General features: G+C 44.8%; 1 protein-coding gene across 2 annotated transcripts in view; it reads right to left on the bottom strand.

The window, feature by feature from the left end:
* Nucleotides 1-6,083: 6,083 nt before the first annotated feature.
* Znf667 (zinc finger protein 667) overlaps nt 6,084-11,001 on the bottom strand; it is a 21,220-nt gene continuing 16,302 nt past the window's right edge. For both annotated transcript variants that reach the window (XM_050127517.1, XM_050127518.1), the window contains exon 5: nt 6,084-9,295. In XM_050127517.1, the coding sequence (XP_049983474.1) occupies nt 7,719-9,295 (1,577 nt within the window). In that variant the 3' untranslated portion in view covers nt 6,084-7,718. The remainder of the gene's footprint in view (nt 9,296-11,001) is intronic.

Consider the following 11,001-nt stretch of genomic DNA (forward strand, 5'->3'; position numbering starts at 1 on the left):
GTGTGCATGTGTGTATACGTGCAAGTGCCTGAGGAGGCCAGAAGGCAGCAGTGGAGTCCCTGGAGCTGGAGTTCCAGCTGTTGATGAGCATCCAGTGTGGATGCTGTGCTCCTCATCACCGTGGTGTCTCCACAGCACTGCATCTCAGCTAACTCAGAGGAACTCAAGTCTTGTGAAAGAAATGTTTTCTGGCAACAATGGAATGACCTTAGAAACGACAGAAAGATAACCCAAACTGTGCCCTAAACTTGAACCAAACTAGCACCCTTTTCAAGAACTCAGTTCAAAGAAGACATCCTAAGAACAGACACTAGGGGTTTGCAGAGATGGCGCAGCAGTTAAGAGCACTTGCTACTCTTGCAGTGGACCTGGGCTCAGTTCCCAGCACCCATATGGTGGCTCACTACCACCTGTAACTCCAGGTCCAGGGCTTCTGATGTCCTCTTCTGGCCCCCGTGGACAGTGCGTGCAAGTGATGCACATACAGATAGATATGCAGGCAAAACATGACATACGCACAGCATAGAAAAACCTCTTATAATACGAATGGGAACTACAGAAAGAACAGAAGGCTTGGAGTGTATCTCGATGACAGTACCAGCTCAGCGTGCATGAGGGAGGCCCTACCAAGGTTCAGCCGTCATCACCTGCCACCTCCCCAGTTCCGGATGGAAATCAAATAGAAAATCAAAACAAAAACATTATTTGAGAATGTCCATGAAATTAATGAACTATTCATGTGCAGAAGGAAAATGGAAAGAATACATGTTGCCAGTGTCTGGGATTATAACAGGCGCCTACAAGCTCCTTCGCTAAAAGGCAGTGACTCCATCTTAGTCCCAGGACCGCTAACAAAGGTGCCCAGAGGTCCCTGGTTTTTACCCTAAACCTGCAGTCACCTTGCATTCTAGGAGCAGCAGTGGCCGTCAGTGTTTGTGGAGGGCTCAGGAAATGGCTCAGCCAGGAAACTGTCTTCCATGCAAGCATGGGGACCTGAGTTCAGATTCCTAGCAACCACCCAAAAGTTTGGCACAGCAGTGTGCCAGTCTGTCCGCAGCACCGCAAGAGCAGACAGGCAGATCCTGGTGACTCCTCAGCCTATCGAAACCGATGAGCCTCAGTAACAGACTTCCTCAAAACCTAAGGGGACTGGCCGTCAATTTGGCTGAGTACATATCACCTCTGGCTGCACTTGCCTGATGACCTGAATTCAAGCCCCAGAACCTATAGGAAAGGGGCAGAAGAGAATCTACTCCCCAGAGTTGTCCTCTAACCTCCATGTCTGCAACACGGCAGAGTTTCCCTCACATCGCGTATACACACATACAGTCATCCTTTTTAAAAATGGAGAGCAATTGAGATCACTTGACATCAACTTCCAGACACATGCTGCACACATACTTCTCACATACATGCATGCATGCATGCGCACACATTTTTTTCTGACAGAGGTTAAAAACCCCGTATGATGCTGAAATTGTACCCTGACTAAGAATAATCTTAAGTGTTGCCAAAGCTCTGGCTCTGGCTTCCCCTCAGCATCCTAGTCTATGTGATCTCTATAGGAAGAATTCAGGCAAGACCCACACAGCCTTGAGTAGATAATAGGTCTCTATTAAAAGGCCAGGCCAGGTATGATGGCACACACCTTTAATCCCAGCACTGCCGCAAGTAAATTTCTGTGAGTTCAAGGCTAGCCTGGTCTACAAAGCAAGTTCCAGGACAGCCTGTACTGTCACACAGAGAAACCCTGTCTCGAAACAACAACCAAAAACAACAAAAAAGGCAAAGTACACTACTCCCAAGTGGGGAGGGACCATTGTGGGCAAAAGTGGACAGTAGCCACAGAAAGCTAGGCAGCCTTGAAATTTCTGTTGGCTCTTGAACAGAAAGCTTTTCTCATACCGTTTTTCTGCGCGGGTGACTGACAAGCAGCCATGTGGATTAACTCTGAAGGGAGGGAACAATGGTATATCTCTGTTCTTTACCAGAAAGCCCTAGGAGCAGCTCAAAATGTCGTGTCTTTACTGAAAACCAGAGACTTGACTCCAATTGCACTGGTGTTTGTTGTTGTGGGGTTTTCTGTTTTGTTTTCCTTTTTGTTTTATCAAGACAGGCTTTCTCTTTGTGGCTTTGGAGCCTGTCCTGGAACTCACTCTGTAAACCAGGCTGGCTTCAAACTCACAGAGATCCACCTGCCTCCATCTCCCTGAGGACTGAAATTAAAGGCGTGTGCCACCACCGCCTGGCTAATTGCACTCTTTTGACTGACAATCAAGGTCCTGCATTTTTGTTTTCTGGTTTTACAAATTGCTGCTACTGAGGGATGAGTCAACACTCAGCAACTTTAAAGCCTGCCAATGCCTAACTAGCAACCTAATATTATGGGAACAGCAATGACAACTTCCTGGAGCAACCCTACAGAGCCATGCTGAGGAGATACAACACATACACACACACACACACACCTACTCATCCCAGAAAGGGAACCCACTACAGACCAAAGCAGTGATTGCATCTAAACCAATAAGGTTTTGGGAGGGTTTTTTTTTTTTTTGGTTTTTGTTGTTGTTTGTTTGTTTGTTTGTTTTAATCTGCATTTTATATGTATGTCTAGTGCCTAAGAAAGCCAGAAGAGGGTGTTAGATCCCCTGGAACCTGAGTTATAGTTAGTTTTGAATTACCACGAGGGTGCTGGGAGTCTCTCCAGCTCCCAAATGAGTTTTTACTGGGGTTCCTAGCAGGAGTATGGATGAGGGGTTACTTATAAGAGTAGGGATTACAGAAATGGATGATACCATATCTGACTTTAACATAGATTCAGGGGATCCAGCTGAGGTTGAGAGGATTTTGTGGAAAATGTTCTGCCAGCATTGTCTAGTTTTTATTTGTATGTGTATGGGTATTGTGCCTGTGTTTGCCTGTGCACTGTATGCATGCCTAGTACCTTGGGAGGCCAGAAGATGGCATCAGAGCCTCTGGAACTGGAGTTGCAGCTATGAGCCACTGTATGGGTACTGAGAACTCAAACTGGGTCTTTTGGAAGAGCACCAAGTGCTCTTAATCACCAAGTCATCTTTCCAGGCCCCTATTGTTTTGTTTTGTTAACTACGAACTATCTATTTAGTAATCCAGGCTAGTTTTGAACTCATAAGTATCTCCCCACTTCTGCCTCCTGAGTTCTGGGATTAAAGGCATATACCATGCCTGGCCCTGCTTTACTTTTTGAGAGCATCTCTCAGTACACTTGGAGCTCACCTTTTCAACTATTCTGTCTGACCAGCAAGCCCCCCAGATCCACCTGTTTCCACCTCCCACAACTAGAGTTACAGGCTGTAAAGCCTGACTTACATGGGTGCTGGAGATCTGAATGTAGGGCCTTATGTTTGTGTTTTGCATGTGTAACATGCATGTAGCTTGAAGGTGAAGTTGCTAAACACTTTTTTTTTTTTTTGGAAAAGGTATGTGGGTAGCTCAAGCCAAGCAGGGATCCTGGTTGCTAAGCCATCCCAAACGCTTACCTGCTCCAGATCTATCTCTTCTTTTGCTTCTGTTGGCTCCTTAACGTCATTTAATTTGTGCCTCTGTAAGTGAATTTATGTCCATTTAAGAGTCTGTGTTCTTGGAAATTGCCCCTTTATTACAGCTTTTCTTTTCTATGCTAAGAATTGAATCCATAGCCTTAGCACAAACTAGGAATTACTCTATAACTTTTATCATTTATTCCTTGTTTTGGTTTCAGCTTTTCAAGTGCTTATACCACCTATTACCCCTGCCACCCTCACCCTCTCTGCACACACACACATGCACACACACAGCTATACACGCACACCATTTTACATTTAATTTCTGCATTTAAGGTGTCTTTTGGCAGTTCAATCTTATATATCCGTTATAAAATTACATTTTATTGTATGTGTATGAGGACAACTTGCTGCAGTTGTTTTTCGCCTTTCTCCATGTAGACCCCAGGGATTGAACTCAGGTCGATCAGGCGTGTAGTCTAGAGTCATCTGGAGTCTCATCTGAGGAATTGCCCAGATCAGACTGTGAGCATGTCGGTGGAGGACTGTCTTAATTGGAAATTGATGTCTGTGGGTAGGCACCACCATTCCCTGGGCAAGACGACCTGAGGTATACAGGCAGCTAGCTAAGCATGAGCCTGGGAGCCAGGAAACAGCATTTCTCCAGTTGCTGCCATCTGAGTTCCTACCCTGACTTCTCAGTGATGGACCCACCATGCCCTGCAAGTGTAGCCAAATAAACTCTTTCTTTCTGAGTTGTTTCGGTCAGCATTTGTCACAGCAAAGTGGAGTACACGGACTCTGTTACCACTGAGCCACATCCCAAATGGGACACCGTTGACCTGGAGCCAGCCTTCCAGGCAGATTAGAGGACAAAGATTTGGGCAGGGGTGAAGGTGGGTAGACAGGGACAGAGAAAAATGTGCCTCTCCTTGGCCTCTTCATGTGGTAAACAGAAGAGGGAGGGAAGAGGGGAGAGGTAGAGAAGGCTCTTGTGAAAGCTCCCCAATGCTACAGTCACCTTGAGCTGCTGTAACAAAATACTGTAAATTTGTTGACGTGAAAGGGGAGATGGGGATGGAGAAATGGCTCAGCAGTTTAGAGCACTGGAGGTTCAATTCTCAGCATCCACATGGTGACTCACAACCAGACCTCCAGCTCCAGGGAATTGGATGCCTTCCTCTGGCCTCCAAAAGCACCAGGCACATGCATGGTGCAGGCAAAACTTTCATATATATAAAATATTTTAAACTCTTTATTCTTCTCTCATACAATCCATTCCGACTGCAGCTTCCCCTCCCTTCACCTTCCATTCCTCCTTCCAGGGATAACAACCAAAACCAGCATAGCAAGTTACAATAAGACTAGGCACAAACCTCATGTCAAGGTTGGATGAGGCAACCCCGTAGGAGGAAAAGGGTCCCAAGAGCAGGCAAAAGAGTCAGAGACACCCCCACTCCCACTGTTAGGGGTCGCACAAAACCCCCAAGCTAAATGACCATAACATGTAGAGGACCTAACACAGAATCATGCAGGTTCTGTGATTGCTGCTTCAGTCTCTGAGCCCCTGCTCAGTTGTTTCTGTGACTTCAACCCCTCTGGCTTCTGAGAGGGCTAGGGGTGGGGGCAGCAGACCAGAGCCAAGACAGGCTCTCCTGATAGCCCTAATAGAGACTAGGATTTAGTTTCAGTTCACTAAAATGGAACAGAGCTAAACAGTGCTCAGTAAAACCACAGCTTAGGAGCAAACCGATCAGCAGGCGCCCCACAGCCTTCTGCTGGCTCAGCAGGCACCCCAGAGTCCCTTCTGCTGGCTCAGCAGTTCCTCAAAGCCCCTTTGCTAGCTCAGCAGGCCCCCCAAAGCTCCTTTGCTGGCTCAGCAGGCGCCCCCAGTCTCCTGATAACTAAGACAGTGTTCCCTACCCTGCGGCTGGAAGGTCCCTAACCACTAAGGACCCATGCTAATTTTTCCTCCACCAATCAGCCCCAGATTAATCCCTCCTCCCTGGGATTCCTCTAACTCTGCTAAAAAGGAGCTCATGACCTGCTTTGAGGGTCACCAGGTGCCACCCCAACATTGAATTTAATAAAGTGCTCTTGTTACTGCATACGTGGCTGTTGGTCTTTCCTTGGGGGCTTCTCTCAGACCCTAACAGCTTCTACAAGCCTTTCTCCCCCTCTTCTGCAGGGTTTCCTAAGCTTGGTCTAATGTTTAGCTGTGGGTCCGCCTCTGACCATAAATTTATACATATAAATAAAATTTTAAATTTAAATTCTTAAGAAAATGGTTTTAAAAGACAGGGTGGGGCATGACTCAACCCCTCAAAGACACAGCCACACCCCCATGATCTAGTTCCTCCAGTAACACCTCACCAGAATGTCCCAGTCACCTGCCAGCTGGAGACGATGAGCCTGCGGTGGACAGTTCACACTTGTGCTCAAAACTAGACCCTCTTGGTCAAACACTATAAGCTTTTCTTAACAAGAAACAGGTGTTCTCCTAAATAGCTTTTGCACAAGGAAAACTCATACAAAAGAGCCTGACTGTATACAATTGAATCACACAGAAGAATTTGGACTTTATTTCTTATACAACGTACACAAGCTGGAAAGAGGGACAGAAAAATATACTGAACATGTTGGCTAGTTCAAAGGGAAACAGCCAATACACTACCCCAGGAGTACTTCCATGAATTTATCACCTCGAGGTGCTACAACACACTATCACAGACTGGTTGACTTACAGAGAAATGAGGTTCTCACAGTTCCTCCAAAGGCTGGAAATCCAACATCAGGGTATCACACACTGGTCAGTGGTAAGGGCCTATTCTTAGTTTGCAGGTGACCGTTTGTGTTCTCACACGGTATAGAAAGAGATCAAGCCCTCTGGTGTCTCTGATCAATACACTTATCAAAAAGGCCCATCCACATCATGACTTCCATTAGTCTCATTTCCAAATATCACACTGAGGAGTTAGAACTTCAACATATGAGTTTTGGGGTAACACAAATGTTCAGGCCATAGAAACATTTACTTTTTGTACAACAACTAGCAATATTACATGAAAATGCTGTTTATTTATATAAATATAGACAATTTAAGTTCAAATAAAAAAGTAAAAAATAACTTCTCCCTGCTCTGAAGTTCCCCATTCTCCAGTCTCTCCTGCCCACCCAACCCCGAGCCTGTCTTCATCACACTAAATTTTCCCCGTGTATCTTGGCATCCACGGAGTCAGTGTGCTACTGACTGCAGCACACCACTGCCAACACTATTTTAACACTTCTCTGTTCTCATCCCAACACATTTCTGTCAGGAGAAGAGGAACCCTGTTTCCTGTTTTGTTTTTGGTTTTTCGAGACTAGGTTTCTCTGTGTAGCTTTGGAGCCTGTCCTGGAACTCGCTCTGTAGACCAGGCTGGCCTCAAACTCACAGAGATCCGCCTGCCTCTGCCTCCTGAGTGCTGGGATTAAAGGTGTGTACTACCACAGCCCAGCTGTTTCCTGTTTTGCCTGTTAGTCTTAACATACAGTTCTGAGAACAGACTCAACACTCCATTCTCCTGGGACCTCAACTTGGGGTCAAAGCACCATCTAGAGAAAGATGGACTCACAGTTCCATTTGACTGTATAAATCCAGTGAACTGTCCTCAAAACTACACTGGAAATAGAACAGCAACTGAAAAACCCTGGGCCAATATGCTGAGCGTACCTCAGCTGATTTCAGATCTTCAGTTCAAAATCCGCCAACTACTTTTGTGCTTTGGCTTTCAAGGGGAGGATATCATAAAATGGCCCCAAAGACACAAAACATTTTATAGGCAGATAGTTCCCTCCCTCCAATTAATGATTTCTGATGTAGGATTTTTCAGCATTGTGATGGCACAGAAGCAATATCCATCAGGCTAGAAATTGTGGTCTATCTCTAGGCTGAAGATGAGCAGTAAGCAGTATGATTGCTCTAGAGATGCTGGGCAGCAGGATCAGCTGAGGACAACTGGACTCCGCGTTATACTGCGCTGCTAAACAATCACATTTAGTAGGGTAGCTATGCTAAATACAGTTCTGTTTTAAATGTTCTAACTTATGGTGAGTTTTGGACATACATCGTAAGTTGAGAACACTCACGCACATTCTCCAAACCTCTGAATACTTCTTTGACATCCTTTTCAGCTTTTGCAGTTAGCAGCAACGTCAGGACTTTTCCTCTGAATGTGTGCTCTGATGTCGAATCAGAGATGAGCTCCGACTATACGCCTTACCACATTTGCTACATTCATACGGTTTCTCCAGAGAATGACTTCTCTGATGCCGTATAAGGTCCGAGCCGCTACTGAAGGCCTTCCCACACTCGTTACATTCGTAGGGCTTCTCCCCAGTGTGACTTCTTTCGTGCAGAATGAGGGATATGCGCTGAGTAAAGGACTTCTTGCATGTCTTGCATGCGTAGGGTTTCTCTCCAGTGTGAATTCTCTCATGCTGGGCAAGATGAGCGCTCTGGCTGAAGGCTTTCCCACACTGATCACATTCATAAGGTCTGTCTTCACTGTGGATTCTCTTATGTCGGGTCAGAGATATCCGGTGGCTGAACGCTTTCCCACATTCTTCACACTGATAGGGCTTTTCTCCAGTGTGGATTCTTTGATGTTCAGTAAGAAATGACTGGCGGCCAAAAACTTTGCTACATTTATTGCACTTGAAAGGCTTCTCTTCTGAATGAATGTTCAGATGGACTTTAAGGTTTTTAATGCCACAAAACATCTTTCCACATTCCTTGCATTCGATGAGTTTCTTTTTCCTTTTATGAATCTTCTGGTGTTGAACAAGGGATGAATAGCGATGGCAGACCTTCTCACATTTATTGCACTTAAACCGCTTCTCCCCGATATGAGTTCTCAGGTGCAGAATAAGGGTCGAAAGGCGTCGGAAGTCTTTCTGACACTTAGCACATTTGTAGGGGTTCCCTGCAGTGTGAACTCTCTGGTGGAGCATTAAGGGTGAGATCCTACTGAAGGACTTCCCACATTTCCTACATGTAAAAGGATGCTCTAAATGCCAACGTCTCTGCTGGGGACTCTGGTGTAAGGCCTTCCCTTTTCCATGAGTTTTCTTTCCAGTACAAATTCTTTTATTTACAAGGACTGTCTTCTTTTTGAAGCCTCTCCCATATTTACTACACTTTAGTATTTTCTTTCTACTGTGAATTTTCTTATGAAGTATAAAGGATGACAATCGGCTGAAGGCTTTCCCACACTTTCTGCACTGGTGAATACTCTCAACCATGTGATTATTATGGGGTACACTGAGAGATGGGCATGAACCTGGAGCCTTCTCATGGTTAAAATTTTCCTTTCGATTATGAATTCTCCTATGTATCATAAGAGTTAATTTTTTATGAAAAATTCCCCCACATTTATCACATTCGTAGCTTTTCTCCCGACTGTGAACTCTCTGATGAAGAATGAGGGATAAGATCTGTCTGAAAACTTGTCTACAGTTACTGCATCCGTAAGACCTCTCTCCAGTGTGAAAGGCTTGATGAAGTTTAAAAGACAGACTTCGAAAAAAGGTTTTTCCACAATTATTACACTTTAAAGTTTTCTTGCCTGAATGTCCTTTCTTGGGCTTTCTTACAACTGAATTTTTGTTTTGTTTTGTCTTCCCGGTGGTGACCTTTTGTTGTGAAGAAACTGGTTTCTGATGAATACTTTGCACAGATTTGTTACATTGACTTGGTGGTAACTTCTTGGTCTCACACTTAGACACTGATTCTGAAATACACCAGGAAGTTAGACTTAGTTTCCTGTGCTGAAGAAATGAAGCTCGTGTAATAAAAAGGAGTCATTATAATTAGTGGTTATAACAGCACAATGCTAACAGGAGAGAACAATGTGCCTTTCTCTGGACCCCACTACTGTACTAAGTCTTGTGCGGACTACTTTTGTCTGTTTTCTGAGACAGGGTTTCTTTATGTAACAGTCTTGGCTGTCCTGAAACTCACTTTGTGACCAGGTTGGCCTCTAATTTTAGAGATTTCTTTATTAATGACCTTCTTGCTTTGTGGTGATTACTTTGAATCATTGGTGTGACACAATCCAGAACCCCCGGAAGAAGAACATCTCAGAATGTCGTAATTACCTCTGCCCACCATGGGCAGCACCATCCCTGGGCTTGGGTTCCACACAGAATAAAAAGGAGGAAGCCAGCTGTGCAATGCATGCATTAACGCATTTCTCAGCTCTCAGCAGTGGACCTAAAGCAGCTAGTTGCTTGGACTGTAACCTAGAACTGCGAACCAATAAACCCTTTCTCTCTTAAGATGCTGTTTCCTGGGTATTAATCACAGCAACAGGAAGCAGACATAGGACAGGGCTTTCCAGAAATATTTAGTAACTGGAATTCAGGAAACACTGAAGCTTGAAAGAGAATAAATCACTTTTATATATGTAATATATTTTGTAGCATATACAATTATCTCCATAGACTGTTCATTAGTTAAATGTATTTCACTATGTGAAATTCATAAAAGGGAATTAAAAGGCGTGGCTACTTGGGATTAAAAATGGAAATAGAAATTAACTGTAAATGGGTAAGAGATGTTACCCGTGTGATGAAAACATCCAAAACTGGATTATGGTGACATCAAACTTGGTAAATTTATGAAAAATTGGATTATACTCATAGTGAATACCTCTATAAAGTTATAAATCCTAAAAGCACATTTTTTTTTTGGTTTTTCGAGACAGGGTTTCTCTGTGGCTTTGGAACCTGTCCTGGAACTAGCTCTTGTAGACCAGGCTGGTCTCGAACTCACAGAGATCCTCCTGCCTCTGCCTCCTGAGTGCTGGGATTAAAGGCGTGCGCCACCACCGCCTGGCCTAAAAGCACATTCTTAAATACCGAACCCTGAGAACACAAATGTACTAACAGTCACTTGGAAAGGACTCGCTCCCGCCTGTTGAGCAGCCTGCAGGCTGTGTGATGTGCTCCAAGTTTGCTAGTTTTTGTGAGGTGTCATCTATGCGGGATGGGCCTTGGTGATGCAGCTGGCTCTGAGTCATCATGTCTGCTCCTGTAAGTAACCCCTGACCCACAGTCCTGTGAGGAACCCCAATAAAACTCAGTGGTTCACCAAGCTGGACTTTGGTGGTATCCGTACTTTGATCTATTGTGGGATCTCTATTTGGGGTGAGTAGGTGTGTATGTTGTCTCCCTATGAAAAGCTTTGTCACACAATACACTCTGGGGTGGGCTTCTGGTGACGTAGCCGTCTTTGAGTCATTTCTGCAAATAACCTCAACAAAACTCACTGGTCCATCAAGTTGGACTTTGGTGGTATCCTTATGTTGATCTGTCATTGGTTCCCTGGCTGGGGTGAGTAGATGTTTGTCTCCCTCTCCCAGCAAACTGTTAGGTAACAGCGGGTGACGTTCCACAGGGTGATGTCCTGGGCTACATAAGAGATGGCTCAGTGGTT

The sequence above is a fragment of the Alexandromys fortis genome, unplaced genomic scaffold (assembly GCF_014885135.2).
Source record: "Alexandromys fortis isolate MF-2015 unplaced genomic scaffold, M_Fortis_MF-2015_v1.1 scaffold_267, whole genome shotgun sequence".
NCBI classification, from domain to species: Eukaryota; Metazoa; Chordata; class Mammalia; order Rodentia; family Cricetidae; genus Alexandromys; species Alexandromys fortis.